A 25,320-nucleotide genomic window follows, 5' to 3' on the forward strand; every position below is an offset into this window, starting at 1 on the left:
AAAACTCCCTTTGAGCCCGTGTAGACCATGCGTCTCCATTCCTAACGTACAAGGTGGTTCTCTTGGTTGCCATTACATCAGCCAGTTACATCTTGGATCTAGTAGTCTTGTCAGTTAGACAGGAGCTCTGTATTTTTCACACAGACAAAGTGGTCCTTAGTCCAGATCCATCTTTCACCCATAGATAATTTTGGGTTTCCACAGACCATAGGAACTGATACTCCCGTACATTTGTCTGAAACCGACATAAAATCTGGCATGACAATGCCACAATCTAGATGTAAGGCGAGCTTTCTGCATATATTTCAACTGCACGATGTGTGTTAGGAAACCAAGGTTCTCTTCATTTCTTTTCAACCACCCACCATTGGGTGCAAGACCCCTTCCTCAATGACCAGTTAGTGGCTGAGAGCACAATTCCCAAGTCCTATGAGACGCAATCTCTTCCTGTACCCAGGGGCATCACTGCTCATTCGACCTGGAGCGCTGTGATGTTGACAACATGGGCCACAAGTGCCAATAGAGAAAATTTACAAGGTGACAACATGGGCCTCACCATCGCCTTTTATTTAGAAACTATTAGAATGATGCCTTCGCCTCTACAGAGGCTGCCTTTGACAGGAAAGTGTTACAAAGGGTCCATAGGGACCAAGAAAAGGGGAATCCGAACCAGACGGAAGCCCTCCCGTAGGACACGCCAAGCTTTGGTATGTCCCAAACAATGGATGCTCTGAACAGCTCATCTGGAGAAGGGGCGTTGGTACTTACCTGACAGGCCCTTTTTCTGTGAGCTGTGAAGAGCATCCATCCCCACCCTTATTTGTCTGGTGGGATGCTATTCTGGCCAAGTATTAGAAAGGGTGAAGAAGAAATATTTCATCACTTCGACTTCGCCAAAACTGGGGACGCTAGGGAGGAGTCCCATGGAGGAGGAGGAGCGTCCTCTCAATTAAAGCCCAGCCTATCAAACGAGCGACAGAAGCATCATCCCCCCCAAACAATGGATGCTTTTCACAGCTCACAGAGAAAGGGCGTGTCAGGTAAGTACCAACGCCCCTTCTCAGTCTACCAAGAGATAATGAAATACTCTTCACTCAAACAAGTGGGAATCTCTCTCTCTCTCTCTTTCTCTGTCTCTCTCTCATTATCTATTTCTATTCATCTGTCCATCTATCTTATATAATGATTTTGGCAGCATACATAATAAAATAAAATAAAATACATAAACATGAAATACATAAACACCATTAAAACCACAATTTAAAAAGAAAAATAAAGTAAACTAAATGGCAGCTAGCATGCAGAAAATGTACCAAAAATAATAATCAACCTATAGGCTCCTTTCTACTATGGGGTCACCCAGATCATTGACAAAATCATGTTTTGATGGCCTTCTGGAAGGCCAACAGCTGCCAGCCTTACCCTACGAGGGGGTGGGATGGGTAGGAAGGGGCAGAGATGTTCCACAGTGCTAGGACTACACTAGAAAAAGTTTTTCTCCTAGGAAATAAAATAAAAGAAATAAAAAAATAAAATTTGGGAGGTGATAGGATCCACAACTTGGCTATTCTCTCAGACGTGGTATGATGGGGAGATGTTACTGGGAAGAGGCAGCCCCTCAAATGACTTAATCTCATGCCGCGCATGGCTTTAAAGATCAAAACCAGGGTATTTAATTGAACCCAGAAGCAAAGTATCAACCAGTGCAACTCACAAAGCAAAAGTATAACACATGGAGTTCTTGAAGCATACATAATTGTCCACATTGTCACATTTTATAGGAGCTGAATCTTCTGGATGCTCTTCAAGGGCAGCTGTGTGTAGATCCTGTTACAGTAGTCTGTCCATGAAGTGACTGTGAATAGAAGCTCCCAGTCAAAAAAAATAGGTGCAATTGGCAGACAACATGAAGCTGTGCAAAGGCCCTTCTCACCATGACTTCTATCTGCTCTTTGATCAGGAGTTGTCCAAAAGAAGTTCCAAAGTGCACACTGGGTCTGCTTGGAGTAGTGCAATTACATCCAAGACCAGACATGGTAAATCCCCGTATAGAGAAGGCCCCCAAAGTCTTACTAAGGAATATTTGAAGCCTGTTGTTCCCCATCCAGACTCCCATAATCTCCAGGTACTTAGAAAGGATATCAGCAACATCACTTAACTCACCAGGGGCAGAGTTACACAACTGGAAATCATTAGCATACTGATGGTATCTCACCCTACAGTAACAGATGATCTCACCCAGCAGCTTCATGTAGATATTAAACATGAGTGGAGAAAGCTATCCACTGATGGTGCCTTCACTTAGATTACTGTAATGAGGATCTAAATGGTCTTTTCCAACTCTTGAATTTTGTTATTCTGTTACATTTTAATGGGGGCCATGCTACTCCTTAATGTGCAAAGGAAAGATGTTTTGAGTAAGTTCTGGCAACAGAATATATCATGGGTTTGTTGATTACAACCGAGGTATCAATTAACCAAGCTTGTATGAGCCAATATTTCTGCATCCAAGTTATAGCAAGCCCAAATTGTACTTACAATACTCCGACAAGCCTGAAAGCACAATGTTAATTTTACCCTTGCCTTCCTTGTCAAAACATTATAGATCAATTGGGGGGGGTGGGGGGGTTGTCTATTCTTTCTATTGAACTCATTAGTCTAAAATATGATTGGGTTCTGTTAAATAATTGGGATTATATTTAATCCATTAATGCTTTTTCTTTGAATGAAAAATGTAAAAACATCTGATTATTTCAAATTGTGAGCTCTGTGGGTTCTCTTCCACATCAGGGTCTGCGCAATTGCTCTTATTGTTGTTCTCCCCATGTCTGGCTTGCAGGTCCGAGATGTTTGCAGGAATAATGATTGCCTTAACTTTGGGAAGTAATATTACTGTGCTTATACGAAAGCCATAGATTAGATGAAATGGGTTTGAATCAATTTCATACAAATCAATTTCAGATTCAAGTTGCTTCCACTGGTGAGAAGAGAAGCTGCAGCTATTAAACCGTGAAGGAGACTACCATTTGCAAAATCAGTTGGGGGGGGGAAGCGAGGAATTTCTCTAGTGACAACAAATGTGGGTTTTTCATACTCTTCCTGTTTCTAAATAGTGTCACTTTTGTAGGCACAATTATAGCAAGGAAATAATTTTGTATGATGCAGAAGGGAAAGGAACATATTTGAATGTGATGATTTCATAACAACTATTACAAAAGACCTCTTAATAGATAAAGAGGCTCATATTAGTGGGTAACATTGGGCACTTCGAAAGTAAATCTGAAGTACTGCTGAGGTATGTTTTTTTTTGCAAGCTCTAGGATTAAAGTAGAAGTTCTTGCTAGAATACATTTACTGTGTTGTGCAGGAATTACAGTATTCCCCCTGTTTACTCATTACTAAACCTTGTCCAACAAAGAATTTTTCCAAGAAAAAATACATAACTACGAAGTTGCTGTTACTGATTTATTTCCATGAAGATGTCTGTGCAGCCCTTTCTCATGTAACTATGTAACATCATCCTCACAACAAAAAAGCCGGAAAACCAATTCAGTGATTAATTGCAGTTTTCTTAACTGCAATCAATAGAAAGCAATAAGAAATGATAACTTCTGAAGAGACCCCTTGTCATTAGGCAGAATGATCTGGAATTATGTTGGCCCATCCCTCCATGGAATGAATTATGTCTAAAATTCTACAAAGTCCTGTTCATTACAGAAATTCTAATTAAAGTGCTGTTCAGTATTATGTATGTTCACCACATTGAGTTACTTTTAAAGTAATAAAGACAGAATAAACATATAATGAGTAAAATTAATGAATGAATGTTTATCCCAAGATGTTTTGCTTCTTGAGGTACCACAACATCACATGTCGTCTCCCTCATTCCACACTTCTTCAGTCAGCATGCATAGGGCAGCCAACTTGTTTGAGCATTTGAGATAAAAAAAACTTACAAATGTAAGTCTTCTTTCCTAACAGTAAAAAATGCAATAAAGTAAATACTAAACAAATGGCTAGTTTCTATCACAGAAATCCGCTTTTCAGAAACAGAGGAATGTATTTTTTTTGTTGAAAACAGATCTATTGGTAATGTAAGATGGTGTTAAATGAGAGTCTCTTATAATGCTTCAGGAGGTCATAACTGCAAAGTGCTTTTATTCAGTATTAATTGCAGGGATTGCTAGTGGGCGTATGGTTTTTTTCTTCTCTCTTTTTCATGCTCCATAAATGTTACAATGACAGTTTGTGTTTGTTTATTGGACATGGCTTCTATTTGCAATCCAGAATAGCCTAAATGTGCAAATATGTTAATCTGATTTTAAGGGTAGCGTCCTCAGGATACGTATTGCTAGATTCTACTTTTTACACAGAAAGTCTTTTTGGCTTTGGTCCCTTTATTGACATGTCCTTTATTGTCTACAGTTTTCTAGAAACAATTACCTTTTCTTGTAAAAAGCCAAACCAGAATCCAGTGGGATTTAAAGTGTTTCTTTCCTGATGATTCTTAACTCCATTTTATTGATGTTAATTATATGGGGGACCATTAAGTGTTTACACCTCATCATGTTCTCTTTCTGGAGATTCTATGAGCACTGTGTTATCAAACTTCCCAGAAGACTGCCTTTAACAGTGTGCAACAGCCGTAGCAGAGGCAAGGCTGGCAATTGAGTGACAAAATTATACCTGTTGCATGTATATATTATACAATCTGGAAAATATCTCAGTTTAGCCATCTGCTTACAATTAGATAAGATAGTGAATGGTCAGTGTAAGACAAAAGCTTTATTGGAAAACATAAACATAAATTATGTGTAAATAGTTTCACTCAACACTGTGTCCACCATTATCAATTAATTGCTACTTCTTTTATTGGTCCTTAGCAGTGGTGGGATTCAAAGATTTTTACCATTGGTTCGGTGTGCGTAGCTTGGTGGGTGCGCTTTGCATGTATGCACACACTTTGCATGCGCATGCATGCCAAACATGCACTTTGCGCAGGCACAGAGGCATTCCAACTCACCTCCTGCAAGCCTGCACTCTCCCAGTCACTTCAGCAGCTGCTGCGCGGCAATTGCTGTGCCACGCAAAGCAGCTGCACTTCAAAGGCAGGGAATAAAGGTGAGTATGAGAGCCCGGGAGGGCGGTTGGGCCCAACAGCAGAGCGGCAGAGAGAACCGGTTCGGTCTCTGCTGCTCATCAGCACTACCGGCTTGGCAGAACCAGACCGAACCAGTAGAATACCACCACTGGCCCTTAGATTCTGAGCAATATTGGCTTGAGAGGGAAAATTGGCAAAGAAAAGCAGAAAGAAAACGGCTGCCACCTCAGCATGGGACTCAGACTCAAAATCTAAAGTTCATGAAACTGTACCTCGGATTAAAACAAAAATGGGAAGCCTGGTGACTATAGGAAAACATCTGTGTGGTTTTCTTGGATACAGTATAGATTGGCCATTGTTTTCTTCTGCTTTTCAATTCCTCAGTCCAGCATACAACTCTGATTATTTCCTGGTACTTTCTTATCCAAGTAATAACAAGGCACAACTCTACCTCAATTTTTTAGACCAGACAAGATTGACTACATACTGCAATCTCTTCAGGAGCGTTTTAGAGCATAATCTTAATAATAGATATGTAATGGCACAGGAAATCGGAAGACCCTTGCAAAAATGGAGACGTGTCAATGGCTGGAGAAACTTTGACCAAAATAATCTACCATGCCTCTTTATCCTTGTTTGCTCATATTTTCGTTTGTCTCTTTCTGCTTTCTCAATTGCTGTTATGGATTGTAAACATCTTGGGGGCAAGGGCTTTTCTTTTACTCACCTTTCTTAAAGGCTTCTGTTCCTCCTGTACACATCCTCCAGCTTTTGGTCCTGAGAGCGTAGAAACCAAAGCCAGCCAGACATCATGAGCTTGGCAGTGTTTTCTGGTGTCTTGAACATACAGCTGAGGCATCACTCGAATGCTGTGAAAGGCAGGGTTGTCATCTGCATGTGCTGGCTTCAACTGATGACTTACTGACTTGCTGCAGGCCTGCCATCTCTTGCCTACCTCTTTTCTGTGAGTTAAAAAGTTGATTTTAAAAAACAAAACGCTCTAGCGTAAAGAAAATGTGCAGTCGGAGCGTTATAACTGTTAATGCTGAAGTTCTGAGCTGGAGTTAGGACATTTGTTCTCTGAACTCAATTCCTTCTCACACTACAATATTTTAGTTGTCATCTCTCTTTAGTTGTTTTTCAGATGTGCAGATACTTTTAATAACATTATGTAAAACAGTCATAGTTTTAAAGTAATGAATCTTTGTTATGGGACTTGCTGGGCAGACAGACATCTTCTATCTAGGGGAATATATGGGACTCAGTGTTTTAGCATGAAATTTCTGAATTGACAGTATATTACTTATGGGCATTATGCAGAAATGACTTGTAGTTCCTTTATATTCTTGGTGCATTCCCTTCTTTTAGATTTTTTTCAGTGGCCTAGTGTTTGTAAGTGTGGATTTAGGAGAGTGCATATACATAACCTTCATGTCTGAGAACCAGTTCCATGTTTTGTGCCATCAGAAGTGAAACAAATTGGTAAAGGACTACAATAATTTCAGTATGATGCTTTAGTTATGGATATCCATCTGAAGAAGCCTTAGGTAGCTCAAAATTGTTTGGAAAGCAGTAAAAAAAATCTGATAATCTAAAATGGTTTGGAATGAATAGGTATAGTGCTTGCGTTGGATGTGTATTGTAATCATACAGAACTCAAAACCTTCCACTTAGTTGGTCACATATAAGTTATTTTTCTTGTGTTTTGATAGTTGATTATTTAAGGACACAAGATATATTGAATTATATTCCAGCATCCTGGTTTCAACACTGGCTAATCACTTGCCTTACAAGTAAAATATGAAGATGCTAACCTAGACTTTGTTCTTCACTGATTTTCTGGATTATGTTTTTTTATGAACAATCCATCTAATTATTATAGTTAGTAGTTGATAATCCCACTTTGTATTTTACAATCTTAAGAATAAACTGGATCTTGTTCCTACAAATGCAATGTGTCAGTTGTAATTATTTGATTGTGAATTCTTTTCACTTAAATACGTAAATAAATTCCATTCCACTCGTATCTAAGGATTATTCTAGAATGAAAATTATGATCTCCTCTTGTTTTAAAATTAATTTTTGAATCAGGTGCTCATGTTCATCCAGAAACACCAGACCCAACAATGCAAAATATGTAGCTCAGGGTATTTTTTTTTCTGGAGAGATTAGTAGCAAATTATATTTGTTAGTAAAGTAGATTATATACCACTTGGGCATGAAAGATAAAGAGTGTTTTCCTGGAGAACAAATTATTATACAAAATAGATGATCACCATTCATCGGTAATTGAAATATGTAAAACCTGAGTGCATCCTGCCAAACTGCTTAAACAGGGTTTGTCTGTCAGCAGCAGCAGCTTGGCAGCTAGTAATATTCATAGTTCTCACTCCCTATAGCAACCTCCCCCAAGTGGATCTTAAGTGCTTGGTAACTGCCAGTCAATTAAGCCTCCAGGGCTTCAGCGAGATAAGACTCCTCTGGAAAGAAAGAGGGTGAGGGAAGGTTTAAGGTTCTTATCTGGGGTGCCTTTTGGCGGGTTTCTCTAGTTGACAGCTGTCAAACACAATCTGCTCTTCAGAAAATCTTGCAAACCATTTGAGGTTGTTTTACCCCATGGCAGTAAGACGCCAAATTCTTTGGTTAAACTAATTAATTGTTTGTTTGTTGTTATTTAAATCTTTTAGAAATTCAATTTGTTGTCTGTAATGATGAAATTAAAGATTTCTTATTGCTATTAGAAATTCTACCATGGAATATGCTATTCCAAATTTGTAACGTAGTAAGAAATGTTTAGATTCCTTTCTATGCAAACCATAAAAAATGTCCAAAAAATGGTTTAAGGAAAGAAGGTAATAAATCCTCATTTGCTTTAGGAGGCAGATAATAAATCCAATATGTTTTGGTGCTAATACAATAGTGGACAATTCAAATGAGATTCCTTTGCCCCACTGCTGATTAAATACTACAGGTAAGTCCTCATTGAGGAACCACAGCTGGGACCAGCAACTTGGTTATTAAGTGAAGTGGTTGCTAGGGGAAACAACAACTGTGCTGATCTTATTTCAGATTTCCTTTGCTTTACAGGTTTGTGAAGGTTGTAAATGCAAGGTATGGTCACAAAATTACTTTTGCATCACCATCATAACTGTGATCATAAAATGAGGCAATCACTTAAAGAGGTCTACCTGTATTTCAATCAATTGATCTTATTCTAATACTATTATATTACCTTATTCTAATACTATTAGAATAAGACCTCAGTGGATTTCATAGTAAGACCAGCCATAACACAGCAACCAATAGCTCTTTCAAGGAAGAAAAAGGAGTTTTATGTAGAGTATACAGAGGTTTTAACAGATTGGGGCTTTGTACTACAAATACAGAGATGTTCATAACTGACATTTCATTAGATGAAACATAATTCATATTGCCTTTTGGAGCAAAAAAGGCAATATGAATTATCCAGCTACACAATTATAATTGGCCTCTTCCATATTTATTCAAATTTTTTGAACTCCATTTGGATGACTGATTTGGCAGATTGCCATCAATATATATATATATATATATATATATATATATATATATATATATATATATATATATATATATATATATATATATATATATAGCCTTCAGCTTTGTTCGGGTATTTTCCCACGTCATAGTAGTGGTGCTTTTAAAGTTGTAGCAACGTTTCAGCAGAATCTCATCTGCCATCATCAGGCTTCTGTATTGTGTCAGTCTGTGAGTCAGACTTTTACAGTGGTTTCAGATTTAAATTTGGGGCAGCCTATTGCTGTGCCAGAATGGTTTTTTCTTCATCCTGATTGGTTGGGAGTCTTGGTCTGTGTTTATTGGTCTCGGAGTTTGCTGTGTTCTGCTTGATTGGTGTCTCTAATATCTTCTGTCTGTTTTTTGGCTCTTTTTGTATCTTCTGAGATAGCACAGAGCTGAAGACACCAGCCTAAAGATGATGAATGAGACTTCATCGAAACGTTGCCTAGATACTTCCAATCTTACGCGGGAGAAAACCTGAATAACCAAACCATACAAATACCCGCGAGAACCTCAGAAAATATATATATGTATATGTATATGTATATGTATATGTATATGTATATGTATATTAAGTTTTCGTGGGTACTTATATGAATGGTATTCAGCTTTGTTCGGGTATTTTCCCACGTCATTATAGTTATGCTTTTAAAGTTGTAGCAACGTTTCGGCAGAATCTCATCTGCCATCATCAGGCTTCTGTATTGTGTGTGTGTGTGTGTGTGTGTGTGTGTGTGTGTAATTGTGTAACTATACGGCCTCCCAAAAATACACAAAGAAGGCATACCTCTCAGACCCATAGTCAGCTCCAGAGGAGCACCACTACAAAACCTAGCTAAACACCTAGCAAAAGAGCTACAGCCCCATGCTGAAACAGCAGCTTCTCATGTACAAAACTCATACCACTTCTTGGAAATGATCAAAGATCTACACGTGGAGCAAGAAGATCTGCTTGTAAGTTTTGACGTGGTTTCACTATTCACTCAAGTCCCGATAAAAGAGACCCTTGAAATCATCAAAAATAAATACCAACCAGCTAAACACCTCATGGAACTAACAGAACACTGCTTAACCAACACATATTTCATATACAAAGGACAAAGATACAAACAAATAGAAGGAGCCCCCATGGGATCACCACTGTCACCTGTCATTGCAAACCTGTTCATGGAAGAATTCGAATCCAGAGCCCTGGCCAATGCCATCCTCAAACCCAAACTATGGTTAAGATACATCGATGACACATTCGTGATTTGGCCCCATGGACAAGAAAACCTAAACAATTTCCTAACACACCTAAACAGCGCACACCCCAAAATCAAGTTCACCATGGAAACAGAAACAAACAAACAACTACCATTCCTAGATGTACTAATCTACAAAAAAACAGATGGCACACTAGGACACACCATATACCAGAAGAAAACACACACCAACCGCTACCTCAATGCCCAATCCCACCACCACCCAGCACAGATAAACTCCGTGGCTAAAACACTAATTACTAGAACCAAACGCCTGGCAGACAAGACACACATTAAGACTGAACTATGCACCCTGACTAAAATATTGACAGCCAACGGCTTCCACAAAAGCAAAATCACCAACTTGATCCACAAAAACACACTGAGACATAATAGAGACCCAGAAGATGAACAGACCCATGGAACAGCTGTCCTGCCTTACATAAGAGGCACTACAGACAAAATTAGTAAGATACTATACAGACACCACATCAAGACTGCCTTCAAAACAGACAGAAAAATAGCAGCCATCCTCAGAAACCCCAAAGACAAAATTGACCTGGAAAACCAAGGCATATACGAAGTCCCCTGTGCATCATGCCCGGCCACATACATTGGACAGACCAATAGAAGAATAAGCACCCGCCTGGATGAACACAAAAAATGCAGTCAAAAAGCTGGAACACACTTCCTCACTAGTCCAACACATGGAAGCCACAGGTCATAGAATCAACTTCAATGGCACCAAAACCCTAGCCACTATAGAAAATCCCAGCCACAGAATCATCAGAGAAGCCATAGAGATTGAAAAAAGACCAGAAAGCATGAACAGAAGAGATGATTCCACCAGGCTGTCAATCATTTGGAAGCCTGCACTCACAAACAAAAAAATCTCCACACCACAAGCCAGGCAAACACCTGGGCACAAACAGATCCCCCCTGATACCTCCAGCTCAAACACACCCCAACCAGGCACCCAGATGAAACCCAGCTTCCTAACTAATGATAGCCGTCCATTTACCCGAAGCCAAGCTGCACTAAAGGCCTCCAATAAAGTAACACAATGTTGCCAGCCAATCAAGATACAAAAAGAGCCAAAAAAACAGACAGAAGTTATTAGAAGCAGAACACAGCAAACTCCAAGACCAATAAACACAGACCAAGACTCTCAACCAATCAGGATGAAGAAAAAAAAAAAAACCATTCTGGCACAGCAATAGGCTGCCCCAAATTTAAATCTGAAACCACTGTAAAAGTCTAACTCACAGACGAACACAATACAAAAGCCTGATGATGGCAGATGAGATTCTGCTGAAACGTTGCTACAACTTTAAAAGCACCACTACTATGACGTGGGAAAATACCCGAACAAAGCTGAAGGCCATACATACACACACACACACACACACACACACACACACAGGTCCTTGGGAAAAACTTGATAGATGGACAAAAATGCCAAATCTAGTCTAAACACTGGTCAAACAACCATAATAAAATATTATCTTTATGGCTGTAATTAATTATGGGAAGGCTTGAATATAATTGCTCTGTAAAAGTATGAGAACTCTAGCCATGTTCTTCAGTAAGTACAACTTAAATACATGTTGGGGGCAGTTTATACAACATGCATGTTTATAGACTCTTTTCCCTAGATACTGTGCTATATAATAATAAAGCTAGTAGTTCTGTTTGTCATATCCATAATTCTCTGCCCGCAGAACTATAAACTCAGAGCTCCCTAAAGAATTGTAGAAACTTGTTTTTATGATAATCAGGAGCTAACAGGCCAGAACAAGGAAATTATTTGAGAAGTGCCAGTCAAGAGTCAGTATCAGGTTTTGTGGAAGACAAGACTATGTTATGCTGTTAGAATAAATTGCTGGAGATGAACAGGTGAGATGAAAACACCAGCAGACTTTGGTACGGAGGCATGCATTTTTGGCCATGCATTTTTGGCCGGTGCAATGACAGAGATGGATCTCTGGATTCTTGCTGTTTCCACAGTGGGCCCCCAGGCAAAGTTGTGCTTATTTTCTTTGGCTGTTAATGGGTGGGTGGAGCTGGCTTGACATGGACTGTTGACATTTTCCTTCAAATGAGAAGTCAAAGATAGAAAATTTCACTTACAAAATCAAATCACAGTCATGCAATTTCTGGCTCATCCTTTACTTCATGATTCATTATTTCCTCTCTGCATCAACAGGTGGTTTCACTATTTTGTAATCTGCAAAAGTTAAAAAAAAAATAGAGAAGTCCCAAGTTTGCAGGATAGCAAGGAGAGAAATGCTTCAAATGTCAATGTGCTCTTGACCACTTCTTATTGGGATTTTGCCTGCATTTGCTCAGATGGGAAGCATTTGGATGACAGCTGTCAGAACAATAAATAACAACTGTTGAGAAAAGAACTTAAGCATCTGTTGTTTTCGTAGCAGCTCCTTAATTTGACTTCTCACTTCCTATAGATTCTACCCGTGGTTTTTTGTTTTGTTTTTTTCTGATTTCTTGCTGATCGTTTCTGTGCAACTGGTTGTAGTTTCAAGGTTCTCAGAGAGAAACACTTGAGAAAAGATTGTTGGCTGTCAATTCTATCATTTCAACAATTAAAGCAGATTTGTGATAGTAGTGAATATCTGTAGCTGGGGTGTAGGATGAGGGTGGAGGTTTATTCTCTTGTGGATTGGTTTCTGAATATTTCTTTATCAGGCTAGGTAACATCTTCAGCGGAATTTAGATATCAGTATTGGTGTTCTAAAGGAGATTTCCCTGACTGAAGCACTTATGTATAATTCATTTCTTCAAAACTGCCTTCAAACAATTATGGCTGCCCCACAGATAGGAATAAGAAGGAGCAGACAAACCCTCAAAAAAGGATTATTCCCTTTCCATTCATTTGACTGTGTTAGAGGAAAGCAACCTGGAGTACATGGAGAAAGAAAGCCTTAGTCATATCACTTTAATTGGTTTACTTATGGCTCCTGAACAGGATTGTAAAAACACGTGATTTTAATGAGGTATGCTGAGCCTACAATCATACCTTTGTCCCATTTTAGGGTTCATTATTCAAAATATCCCACCATTCTTCTATTGCCTTTCACAATTCCATAACTTCTCTTGGATCTGCCTGTCCAGAGGCAGCCCTGTAAAGTGGCTTAGAGTTGAGTAGATCCCAGGTTTTCCGTATTCATATGCCAATTCTTCTACTGGGTATTCTGGATCTCCTTTGCCAGAAAAAATATTATCTCAGCCAATAGGGCAAAAAAAGCATTTCAGGATTCTTTGTTGTTCATTTCTTTCCCGTCCCCCAAGCATAAATAATTAGCTGGTTGTTCTCTCCCATTTTATTCATGTTTCCAGTTGGCAAGGCAAAATCCTAGATCATAGAAATGGAGTGTGGAACAAGGACAGTGCAGTTTGTTAGTATGCAAAATTGCAAATATCCACTTACCTGACCTCTACCATTCATGCAGTAAGACTCACCTTTAGAGTCAGGCAATTCATTTAGAGCCCTTGGGGTCAATTCATTTTTCCAGCTGAGCCATCAGAGTTATTTTTAGGATACTTTAAATTATTTTTGGTTGTCAGCTTTGGCAAAGGCTGTTGCAAAAATAAACTGGGTTTATATTATATTTTTTTTAAAAACAAATACCTGACTGTATTTAATGAATGGGCTAAATAAAACCAGAGATTTCAGCTAAACCTGCAATTTTATCCATAGCCCCGTTTATTTTATTAGACATTTTGTCAAGGTCACTACCTTCGTGTCCTCTCTTTGAATGGGACTCAAAGAAGACATATTTATTTTTTCCATGCCTCAGCTTGAAAAAAACTTTTTGAAAAATACCCACTTTTTTAATGATGTTTCAAGATTTTTGTGAATTATTGTTCAATCCTGCTTTAAAGTCAAAGGGTTTCACATTGGCATAATGATTGCTGTTGCAAATTGAAGTTTGTTTTGTTTTGTTGAAGCAGAATCAGGACTGCATATAAAGTAGCAGTTTAAGCAATTGGAGGCCTTTGAAGCAAGTGGATGGAAAATCAGGGCAGGTTTATAATATAAAGCATATAGTTCTTGTACCTAGAGCTGATGAGTTTTGCAGTTTGGGGTTTTTGAAAGAGCCAACACTTTCCCCAATGGCTGATTATGTTTCTTCTGGCATCATATGAATCTTCAGATATGCCAGGAAGGAGGAATAAAATTAGATCTGTAATCATTAGTTCCAGACCAGTAGTTCTTGATTGTCAGCCTCATAAATTTGGACAGCTGACTATTGTTTCCATTGCAATTGGCAGAAGGGTGTGGTTTCTATTGATTTGTGATGCTAATATTGCTAAAACAATCTCTGGCTCTCAACAAATGCTTCCATCTTAATAACAGAGATTCAGATCTTAGCAAAAGGCTTGAAGAATCATTTTGAATTAGTTAAGTGATTTAAATATTGTGTATTTAATTATTCTACTTACTCATTTTGATAGTATCAATCTGTCCTGGGAATCCAATGGACTTTTTAAAAAAAATCCAAGCTGCAAATAAGTATACAGTTGATTACTGACTTAGACCAGTTTAATATAAAATTGATTTTACTTCAATGTCTTCAAAATATTGATGTAAACATTCTGATTAGATTGAATATTTTTAGCATCACATTTGTTTATTTATTAGTAGTCCTGAAGGAGAAATCAGAAGAAACATTCATTTAAAATGCTTAGATGAAATATTGATCTTATAGTAAATATGTAAAGGAATAAAATGCACTAGAATCGTTTTGGTTTTTTTTAACACACATTGTGGGGTCCTTGGTGCTCTTTGAGCTTGATGGTTTTCTTGCCGATGTTTCATTACCAAACTAGGTAACATCACCAGTTTAACCCTGAGTTACAAATATTCTTTATCATCAATATCAAAACACATTGCATATATAAAATCACCTCTATAACATTGCATGTTGAGAACATTAAGTCTTTTGTAAAGATGAAGTACTTTTGACATACCATAGTTTCTCCAATATGGCAAATTTTATTTGCAAACAATGACTAATAATTTAAAAAATTCCTTCCCAGATAGCATCTCACTGCAAATCTTTCTTATCAGGATTGCTTTATAGGTAATCCTCAACTTATAACCACAATTGGAAGCAGAATTCCTGTTGCTAAGCAATATGGTTGTAACATGAGATGTCACGTGACCACAGCAATGTAATGACTACAAACCCAGCACTCCTGGTTGATGTTGTAATTCCAGATATGTGGGTCAAATAAGTGGAGGCAGTCCCAGGCAAGGAGCGCAGGGTGAAGGATGCTCTGTGAGGCCCAACACAGGCCTGCATGCAAGTTCGAAGGAGGGAGTGCAGTGCGTCTGGTCATAGGGGTATTGTGGAAAGAATATGCTGTGGCTCAGGAGCTTCTTTACACAGCACAGCTCTGGGGCTGCAAGAAGCTCCTAAGCCGCAGTGCCGTGTGAAGCCATAGCTGTCTCAGTTGTTTCAGCCTGGCCCAGTAGCTTGGCATAAAACCACTTCATCGTGGAAGGGGCCAAATGGCCTGCACTGTGCCACCCAAGGTGATCTTTATCATTTTTCTCCCACGCTACTGTATGTGAGGCAGCTGCTGGTCATGTCAGGCTTATTCCCACTTGCATCATTCATGCCCCAAATTGTGCGCCCTGTTCTCACAATGCTTTGGAAAAGTCTTTTGAAGCATCACAAGAACGTGTCTGCCATTCTCCAAGTAGCATCACAAGAACAGGGTATCTGCCATTCTCCAGATAGCACGCCTGTTCTTGCAAGATCTGGGGAAGACCTCAGAAGCTTTCCAAGGGCTTTTTCAGAGCAACACATGGAAGAAAAGGGACGCGTTTCTTAGGGAATGAATGGTGCACACAATTTAGAGAAAGTAGCAAGCAGCCTCAGCAAGATGGTCTGGTGTGGCCAGCAGCTGCCTCATATACTGTAGTGTTAGTCTGGGTATGCCTCATCAACTGTGACAGGAAAACAGGAAAGGTCAGTTGTGCATGTTAGGGCTTGTGGAGCATAGGGCATCAGGGGCAACTAGGGCTTTGCCCAGTGGTGCTGGAGCGGCTGGCTGTGGTGTTGGATTTGAGCTGGCATTTTTCATGGGCAGGAGCAGCACTGGGGGCTTGGGGTGGGGGTAGGGGCAGCTGGCTGAGACTTCTGAAGGGACCTCTACTTCAGCTTCAGCCCCAGTTCTGTCACCACCCAGTGCCACTATGCAAACCAGTCAAAAGGGCATAGATATAGGAGTTGAAGCATTCCTGTGGTCATCAGTGCAAGTAGTTCCAAATTTTGGTCATGTGACCCCAGAAACGTTACACCAGCTATATGTTTAGGTATGGGCCATGTCTCTTCATTCAGCATTATCATAACTAATAAGTCAAAGACTAGCTGTAGAGATAAGAAGAACAAATTGGCATTTCATTAGATTCTTTGGTATGTAACATCTATTTAAATTCTCAAATACTAAATAAAACCTGAAATCCATTAAATGGTGAAAAAGCTGGTGTGTAATCCCATGCAAAGTTTCTTGGGAGTAAGATTAAGAATAGCATTGACTTCTAGGTAGGTAGTACATAAAGTTGTGCTATGAAGTACTATTACTAATAAGTCGTACTGTTTCCTAGCCCTGTTAGGACTGAAGCTATTTTGTATGCCCAGATGAAACGAATAGTGCTGATAGCTAGCAAAGTAAAACAAAGCAAACACTATCCTGTGGAATTGATTTAAAATTGATTGAATGTTTGGATATGTTTTTATGAAAGAAAAGGGAAGCTGCTAGGTAATCTTCCCCCTCTTTTAATAGGTCACCTGAGCCTTGCTTCTTGAGGTAAACCATTCCCTGTTTCCCATCACTTTCCACCTGTTTCATTTCTTGATGATGTTCTTTGTTTCTTTCTCAGGTGAGAACTGACTCAATATGAGTGGCCTTGGGAACAATTCTACAGACCCAGGAAACCTGGATTCTCAAAAGAGGAAGGGGTCACCATGTGACACTCTGATCCAGAGGTAAGTACAATTTTAGGGAATTTTCTTCTAGGATGGAGGAGGGCTTTCTTGTTTTTTGTTTTGCTTTCTGGCACTGTTTTTCTGCACAAGCAGATGGGAACAGATTTCATCCCCTCAGATAAGTTCACACATCCCACCGGTGTTTGGCTGTTTGTTTGTGAGTATCTACTGTGGAAGATGGAACACAACTCTCCATCTGTTCCTCTTCTCTCTTGGGGAGCAACTGGTGATTTGTGACTGAAGCTGTTTTTACTTATTGATTGACTTGGGTTTGTAGCACACTTCACACTTTATGGTCATTAATATTTCTCTTGTTTCAAAATCTAAAATCCAAGAAAATTTAAAATGAAACTAGATTGCATCTTCAAATTATATGAATATCTAAAAGCATCTAAAAGGGCATTGGCCATCTTCCTAAATATTGTAATTTTTTAAAAAAGAACTAGAAAATGATAATTTATCTTTTTCTCATAAATTGATAAAACCTGGCTTCTCGGATTTTAGCTAGAACGCTAATAATTTATCAGTTCATTTGTTGGAAAAGTCAGTTTAAAATCCCCTTGTTAACTGAATACCAAGTTTTCTTTTAAAATGTAATTTTTGAGTATTTTAAAAACTAACAGGAAATTACGATCAGATCAGATATACTGGACTTTTTGAAACTCTTCCCCATTTGAATTTCTTAACATGGTATACAGTTCCAATAATTCTCTGTTTGCAGATTAATGTGCCTGATAATTCAGCTTTGTTCTGCCTGGTGTTTTTTTTTAATAAAGTTTTATTTGGGTTTTCACACATACAAAATACAAGTAAAACATCTTTTTTGAAAATAGCATGGTCCCAGGTTGAACTTCTTTATACAGACACAAAACTCAATTTCATGCTCCTTTTTGTGTTCTATTCCATATCTTATACTATTCTACATTTTCTATATAGTTTTTCCCCTCTTTTAATTTTCTCAATTTTATTTTGATTATCTCATCTCAATTCAAATCATTATATTTATACTTTTGTCTGTTCTGTTTCAATTTCATATTATCTTTTTTCATTAAGCAAGTTTTCTCCTATAGTTACTAATTGGAGTATGACACCTTTATATCTTTTAATTACATCCATTCAACTCTTATTTAAACTTCAATATATACCTTAAGTTTATGACCTTCAATATAATACATAATACATAACTTCCAATCAAATTCTGCTTGGCATATTCTTATAATACACACTATATTATTTAAAAAAAAGAAAGAAAGATTGTAAATAGATGTAATTATAAACCCTCATTCCATTCCAATTCAGTTCTATCATTAATAATCATTAAAATCTTAACATCTTTAACATTTCTTTTCAATTAAATATCATACTTCCTTAAAGACACGTATAATCTCCATAATTAATTTTCCCTTATTTCTCTTCACATATGTTTTGTAAATCATTAAATATTCATTTTGTTAAATTTATTTATTGACAAGCATTCCAGTGAATTACAATAGCTGTTTTATCAAACATTTTAATCATACATTGTTGCATATTTTCTAAAATTATTTCTATTTCTGATATAACAATACTATCTTATGTACCTTTGCAGAATCCCTTTTTCCATTAAATTTTCACTCATTATCTCTAAATAGGCCCTGTTTCTCTATATTTTGCTTCTGTCCTTTATAACTTCTTTTCCTTTCTTTCTTCCCTCTCATCTTCTCCCTCCCCTTTTTACCCCCTTGTCTCTCTAGTTTTAATTCTCTCTTCTGCATTTCCCTCTTCTGTTGCTTTCTGATTTTATGCTTATTTTTCACTCTATTTTTTTTTTTGGGGGGGGGGGTTTGTTTTTCCCAATCTTAAACTTTCCATTCTCTTTCCCCCCTTTCCTTTTTTCCCCCCACCTAAGATTACTTGTTCATTAAAGATGGCTTCTTCTTTGTTGCAATTTTCTTGTTCTGCAGGCATTTCTTGTTGTTTCTCATAGTTCCAAATCTCCATTTCTAGGAACTGAAATATGAAGCCAAAAGAACCTCTCCCTTCTTGTGCATCTTCTTTGTACTTTTTAAGTTCCATTTTCAGTTCTTCTAAAAGTAGAGCCATTTTAAACAGTTTTAAACAACCACCCGATTGATTTTAGTCATTCAAATACAATAACCAAAAATCCAGAGATCATCAAGTAATCCAGATAGTCCCGAGTTATATCTTCTTATTTCTTTTTCGACTTTCTCTTCCTGGGGTTTTTGTTGCGATGTTTCAGTTAAAATGTATCTTTTGGAAGTCTTGTTGAGATTTTGCTGTAAATTCCTTTTAATTCCAAGCAGTCTCCTCCCTTCCAGATCCTGCCCTTTTATTCTTTTTCTCTCCTTTCCTGTTTTCAAACGCTTTTGATTATCCAGAAATCTTTATTATCCCTTTGACTTTTTATTTTCAGCATTAAATGCCTATTAATGTCAAAGTGGATTTTTTTCCAATTTCTTGCTTAAGTCTTTTAGCTGTCAGTATAGGAAAAGGAGAAAAAAAAACCAAATCTTTTCCCTTTTCTCTCTCCTTCGCAGCTTAAATCTGCCTGGTTTTTTTTCAGTATTTTACTCAGAAATGGTACAAGATACTGTATTTTTCTTCCATGCCAGCCCCATTTTGCACCAACTGTATTTCCAGAATATTTCATTTTTCATTATAGTTCTCTCATGAAAAAGTTGTTCTTCTTGTTGAAGAATTGTGGAGAAAGTAGTTTTGGAAACAATTGTGATAGCTGGCAACTGTAAATACAAACAAGTTTAAATATGTTGTGGCAAAGTCCTATTTATGCCAAAAAAATATTCCATGGAATATCACATTTATTTCTTTATTGCATTTATATCCTGATTTTTCTTTAGGAACACAAGTCAGTGTACATTAATATCTCCCTTTTGTCTGCATAACAACAGCCCTTGTGAGATAGATTGGATTGGTAGGGCGAATGGTTCAAAGTCACTCAATGAGTTTCCCTGGCTGCTGGTGGAATATGTTACACCATACTAGACCAAAAATCCTTAAAGAAAAAAAAAAACAAGTTACACGTGCTAACATCAAATTTTCTCCTTCCATGTAGATATTCAGATCGTGGCTTTTGAGAGGGCTATCCTTGCCAGTTTGTTCCATTCTCATGTCAGGTTCCATTTCTTTTTACATGACTAGAGGTTTGGTTGGATTTGATTTGATTTTGAGCTGTGTAAAGGCTAAGGAAAAATAATTCCATATATCTGTATTCACATACCTCCTATCTCTTCTGTTTGGTTGTTCATCTCTTTCCATAGTTCAGAAACTCCTTCCAATAGGAGCCCAGTTCTGAGGTCAAGCAAGTCATAGGTCCATTTGCTTAGTTAATTTATGTTCCATCCTCCAACATAAATTTTACATTGCAAAATAGCTAAGCTGGAGGAAAGAGTTATTATTAATATGCTAAACAAATACCCACTGCAGTATTCCACTTAGATTAATAATAAAATCAATACTGCTGTCAGATGTAGATGCTAATACTGGTTGTATTTAAAAGTCTGGCAGAACAAAAACAATTTTTATCCCTTGCCAAAATTGTAGGAATGAAGGTTGCAATTGGACCTTCTTTTAATATTGAACATTTCTGTAGCATTCTCAGGAGTGTCTATTCTGCTGAAAGTATGGATAATGGATAGCAAAGTGCATGTGAATTATACCAGCAAGCTATTACAATTCAGGACAGGTTATGAGGAAAATATCTTCTCCAGTTTGTCAACAAGCAAGATGGGGGAACTGTTTGCTGTTGTACCACAATTAGGGAACTATGCAACTATCCAAGTTTACAGACATCGATGTAAAAGGACCAAAAGCATGGAAGAAGAAAACTAGCTTATTAACAATTCCTACATATGGTAATTGTCACAGTGAGTCAGTATAGTGGCTTCTAATGGAGAGACAACCAGAGCCAAGTTGATCCCAGCCAAGCCAGTGCAAAACATATCTTTTTTTACTTTACTGCCTCATCCCTTTTTCATTTGGAACTCAGTGGAAGTTAGTTTATCATTTCTTCAAAACATTTTTCATCTTAATGCTGAAATAGTTTCCACAATGCTTTCTAGGAGAACAGTGAGAAACAAATCTATATGTGCCCATAGGAATAATGTGTAAATAATATACAAGGAGAATGCAGTGTAGAATGCAGTCTGGATGCATTTGGTAAATTTTTAATGAGGAACAAAAAGAAGGAAGAAGGAAAAAAACTTTACATTTATTACTTAAAAACAAAGTATTGCAGCATTTGAGAGACTAATATATTTATTACAGCACAATTCTGTCAATTAGTAGGCAGAATTTATATATATATCAAATATTATATAAAGCATCTGTTGCTTTTTTGATAATTGTAAGCATATGGGCTTTTTGTAGTTCTTCATATTATCATGCAATGATATACTTTTCATTATATTGTAAAATGCTGTGAGACATTCCAAATTCAATGGTACAGTATAAATGAAATTATGCAGAAATAATTGAATACATACATAAAATTGGTGCAGTGCATGATGTAGCATGTGTGACAATTCTGTGAAACAAAATAACAATTAACAGGCATACCAATTAAGTGGCAGTCCAGCCACACTAACCCTGACAAGTTAATTAATAACTATAGTGAATAGAAAACAGTTATTTGTAATCAAATTTAAATGGATACTGTCAGATTCTTGATTGATCATTCTAGTTCAACAGTTTCTTATCTCAACTATAGTCTTTCTTTGCAATTTTTCCAGGAGTGAATGCAGGATTCCTTTTGAAGTCCAAGGTTTCTTCCACTTGGTTCTAGATTTTGCTCTTTGTGCTATTAGATTTGTGCCTGCTGATTCTGTTGTACAAAAACTACTCTATAATGGAATTATTAGCAGAGTATGTATTAGGTTTGGAAGATGAGCAAATGACTCCGTCTCCTTCACTGGAAAAGAATTAAGAGTTTTAGAAATGCCTGGTGTAAATCCTTAAGTTGTGACTCCCAGCGGCTGTAGAAACTGCAGGCAATGGATTATACAGTATGTCCTGAGTGGATATTAGACATTAAACAGATTCAGCAACTTAAATTATATCCTCTGATATTCTCCAAGCAATAAAGTAATAATGCAGATCTCTAGTGTCCAATTAGTGAATTTTAACTGACCTTCCTTACTGATGCTAATACCAGTCTTTTATCTAGGTCTCTTTTTCCCTTCATCTCAACCCAAGACCCCAGACAGGCAGATAGATAGACAGAACCTCAGAATTATTTTTTTAAGCAGTATATCCCAGTCCCAATCATATTTTGATTTTGTGTTTGAAGACAATGTTGGGACAAACTACTTTAAGCCCAATTTTGCTCAGCCACTTTCCAAGTAAGAGTCTTAACTGGTTGAGCCCTGACTTCATTTAAATTAGCATCCCCAATACTACGTCGTAGAATGGGCAAAAGTTAATCCTTAGTTAACAAATATATTTTCCTATTTTGCTTTCTTCTCAGCACACCTTCTAAGATGGCTCCTGCTGTTCTGTTTGCATTATCATATAAAGGAGAGTGCTCTCTTCAATAAACTTTTTTTACTCACTTGCATATTCATGCCAGTTCAGTTCATTAAAGCCCTTAATTAATTTGTATGATTAATTGGCAGAGGTTTTTAACAGTTTGTCAGAACTAATTTCAGCTTGCTGCCATACCATTTTCTTCTGTGCTGGAGTCTATAACTTTAATTGTTACTGATGGTGGTAGCTGACTGAAACTATTCCTATAGGCATTTTTGTAAAAGCAATTCCTTTATTTTCCCATCAGTTGCAGCTTATATTACCATAGCAACAATGGCAATGAGTTGTTAATTAAATATTTTAATGAATTCACATATATTGGTTTACTGGTTTCCTACCCACCCCACTTTCCTTAATTTCACCTGAAAAAAAATGTCCAGAAGGCCCAAAGTAATATTTCTCATTTCTTCCACAACCTATGCACCTTTACCTTTTCCAGATTTATTTATTTACACACACACATACATACACTTTAAAGCTTATATGTGCTAGTATTTAGCAGAATTTTTCAGCAGAGTATGGGAAAGAAAGATATTCTTGTAAGTGCACTATTTAAAAATATGCTTTCAACTGCTTATCTGGGTCATCCATGGTCTTCAAAGAACAGCATGAAAAAAAGAAAGAAAAGATTATTGAACTAGTAGAAAAGCAGGAGTCAAAGAGTGGAGAGAATGCTCTTAGTATTGTTTGGTTTCTGTTTCTGGGAATAAATGAGGTTTTAATTCTGGAAAAATGCACCTTAGAAAGAATAATTACATTTATCAATATCAGTGGCTATGGCATGGACTAGTAGGATCAAGCACAACATTCTAGGAACCACATAGCTCTAACAAATAATGGAGACACTAATTGAAAGGAATGGGAGATAGGCTCTGTTTTCCTAGCTGTGAAGGTATTACAATTGGAACATTGCAAAAATGGGAATCTGGCCAATAACATAAATTTTGGGAAAGGACTTGTTAAGCAGCTTACAATTGTTCATTATTAAAAAAAAATAAGTAGGAGAAAAAAAACATTGCAAACTGTAGAATTGGCTTTTTGCAACTAGATAAGAGTTAGTTGTTCTTCCTTTGCATGATTTCATGATATGTTGGCCACATCTTATGAAGTGATTGCTATTGCAAGGAGATTATCTTCCTCAATTTATTTTTGTCTTTTAGTTTATTAACTCTGTTTGTTGGCATGCTGCCCTCACATTTTATCCCCAGTAGGAACTTACCAACTGTTTTTGCCCTCATTGGACTCCTTTTAATTCAATAAGTTGGTTTTTTTCCTGCCTTAAGGACAGAATGGACACCTCAGATACGTTATGTGTAAAAAGGAAAGAATTAGGAAAAATACATATACTATTCCAGGGTAAGGAAAGTATAGAAAGAGAGTAAGAACTTGCAAGCAAAATAAATTAAAGGAAAAGTGTGACTTACAGTAAAAGGAAAGAAAAGGAAATATGTCTCAACCTAGTTTTAAATCAAGAGTAGCTACTGTACCTGTCCTTATCTTTCTTCCCTTCTTTAGTTCTACCATATTCATGCTGCATAGATTTCATTTTCTGTTTCTCTTTAAGTTTCTCTTTTTGAGGTTCTATCAACTCCATCCTACCATGACCTTTTCTGTTTTTCCCTTCCTATGTCAGCAGTTAATAAAATAGTGTTCCTTCATGTATTTCTTTGTATGAGAAATCTTTGATATTTCTGAGAAAGCAATTTCAAGAGCTGACCTAAGAAATACCACTGATAGTTAATCACAAAAATACCATATGTCATAAAAGTTAATGCATTACAAATATTTGGTAAAATAATACAAATGATGAGAAATTGAAAATATATAGGTAGTCCTCAAATAATGATGGACCAGAATTGCTATTATTAAGAGATATGGTCATAAATTGTGTTTGTCACATGTTCACATCACATAATAACTGTAATTCTGCAGTTCCATCATTAACTTTGGACCCCTGGATCATTAAGTGAGGATGTCACATGATTACGACCTGATGACTTCCCCATTGATTTTGCTTGATGGCACACACGAATAACAACATGAACATTACAAAAAATAAAAGAGAACTTCTAAAAAACAACTTGTGGTGCCTTAAAACAACATTTGTCAATATATTAACAATTATCTTTGCTGGGCTCTGTTCTCACACTAATCGAGGGCTTGGTGGAAAAGCCACCTGTTAGAAGCCTTCTGGACCTGGCACAGTTGGCAAATATTTTTAGGGAGAAGTGACCCCACAAATAGCCTGACTCTGCCATTCAGGTCTTAAAAGGTGATAACTATCATGTAGAATCACATCTGGAAGCCAGTGTTCTGGTGCAGAAGTGGTGACATAAGGAAAAATGGGACACTTGAAACTGTGCACACTGCTGCATTCTGGACCAGTTGTAATTTCTGAATGCTCTTCAAGGGGAGCCCCTCGCACAGCATGTTGTTGTCATCCAAATAGGAAGTGACTATGATGAGTGACAGTCATCAAAACCTCCTAATCCAGCAATAGGTGCAGTTGGCACATGAGATGCTTCTGGGCAAAGCCCACCCCCAACCAAATAGGGGTCATAAGTTCAGGACAACTCTTGAATTGCACACCAGCTCTCTTTGGAAAGTGCTACTCCCTCAAAAATTAAAGATGATGCCTCTCCATATTGTGGGGCGGGAAACTAAAAACGCAAAGCTATTCTGTCTTTCTAGGGTTGAGTCAAAGCTGGATTCCCCCTCAACCAGATCCCCACATCTTCCGGGCCAGAGGTAAAAATGAACTATAGCAATAAGGATCCTGTCTACTTTCTCAGGAATAACCTATTTAGACTTTCTCTAGATAACTGAGTTCAGACAAGTCTTAGGCACTTCTATA

General features: G+C 37.4%; 1 protein-coding gene across 8 annotated transcripts in view; it reads left to right on the forward strand.

Moving 5' to 3' along the window:
• NCOA1 (nuclear receptor coactivator 1) overlaps positions 1 to 25,320 on the forward strand; it is a 304,667-nt gene that overhangs the window by 178,097 nt on the left and 101,250 nt on the right. For all 8 annotated transcript variants that reach the window (XM_087960167.1, XM_026671522.2, XM_087960171.1 and 5 more), the window contains one exon: positions 16,820 to 16,925. In XM_087960167.1, the coding sequence (XP_087816293.1) occupies positions 16,837 to 16,925 (89 nt within the window). In that variant the 5' untranslated portion in view covers positions 16,820 to 16,836. The remainder of the gene's footprint in view (positions 1 to 16,819; positions 16,926 to 25,320) is intronic.

The sequence above is a fragment of the Notechis scutatus genome, chromosome 1, assembly GCF_049901735.1.
Source record: "Notechis scutatus isolate UNSWTSFEM ecotype Mainland chromosome 1, rNotScu1.2, whole genome shotgun sequence".
Classification (NCBI taxonomy): domain Eukaryota; kingdom Metazoa; phylum Chordata; class Lepidosauria; order Squamata; family Elapidae; genus Notechis; species Notechis scutatus.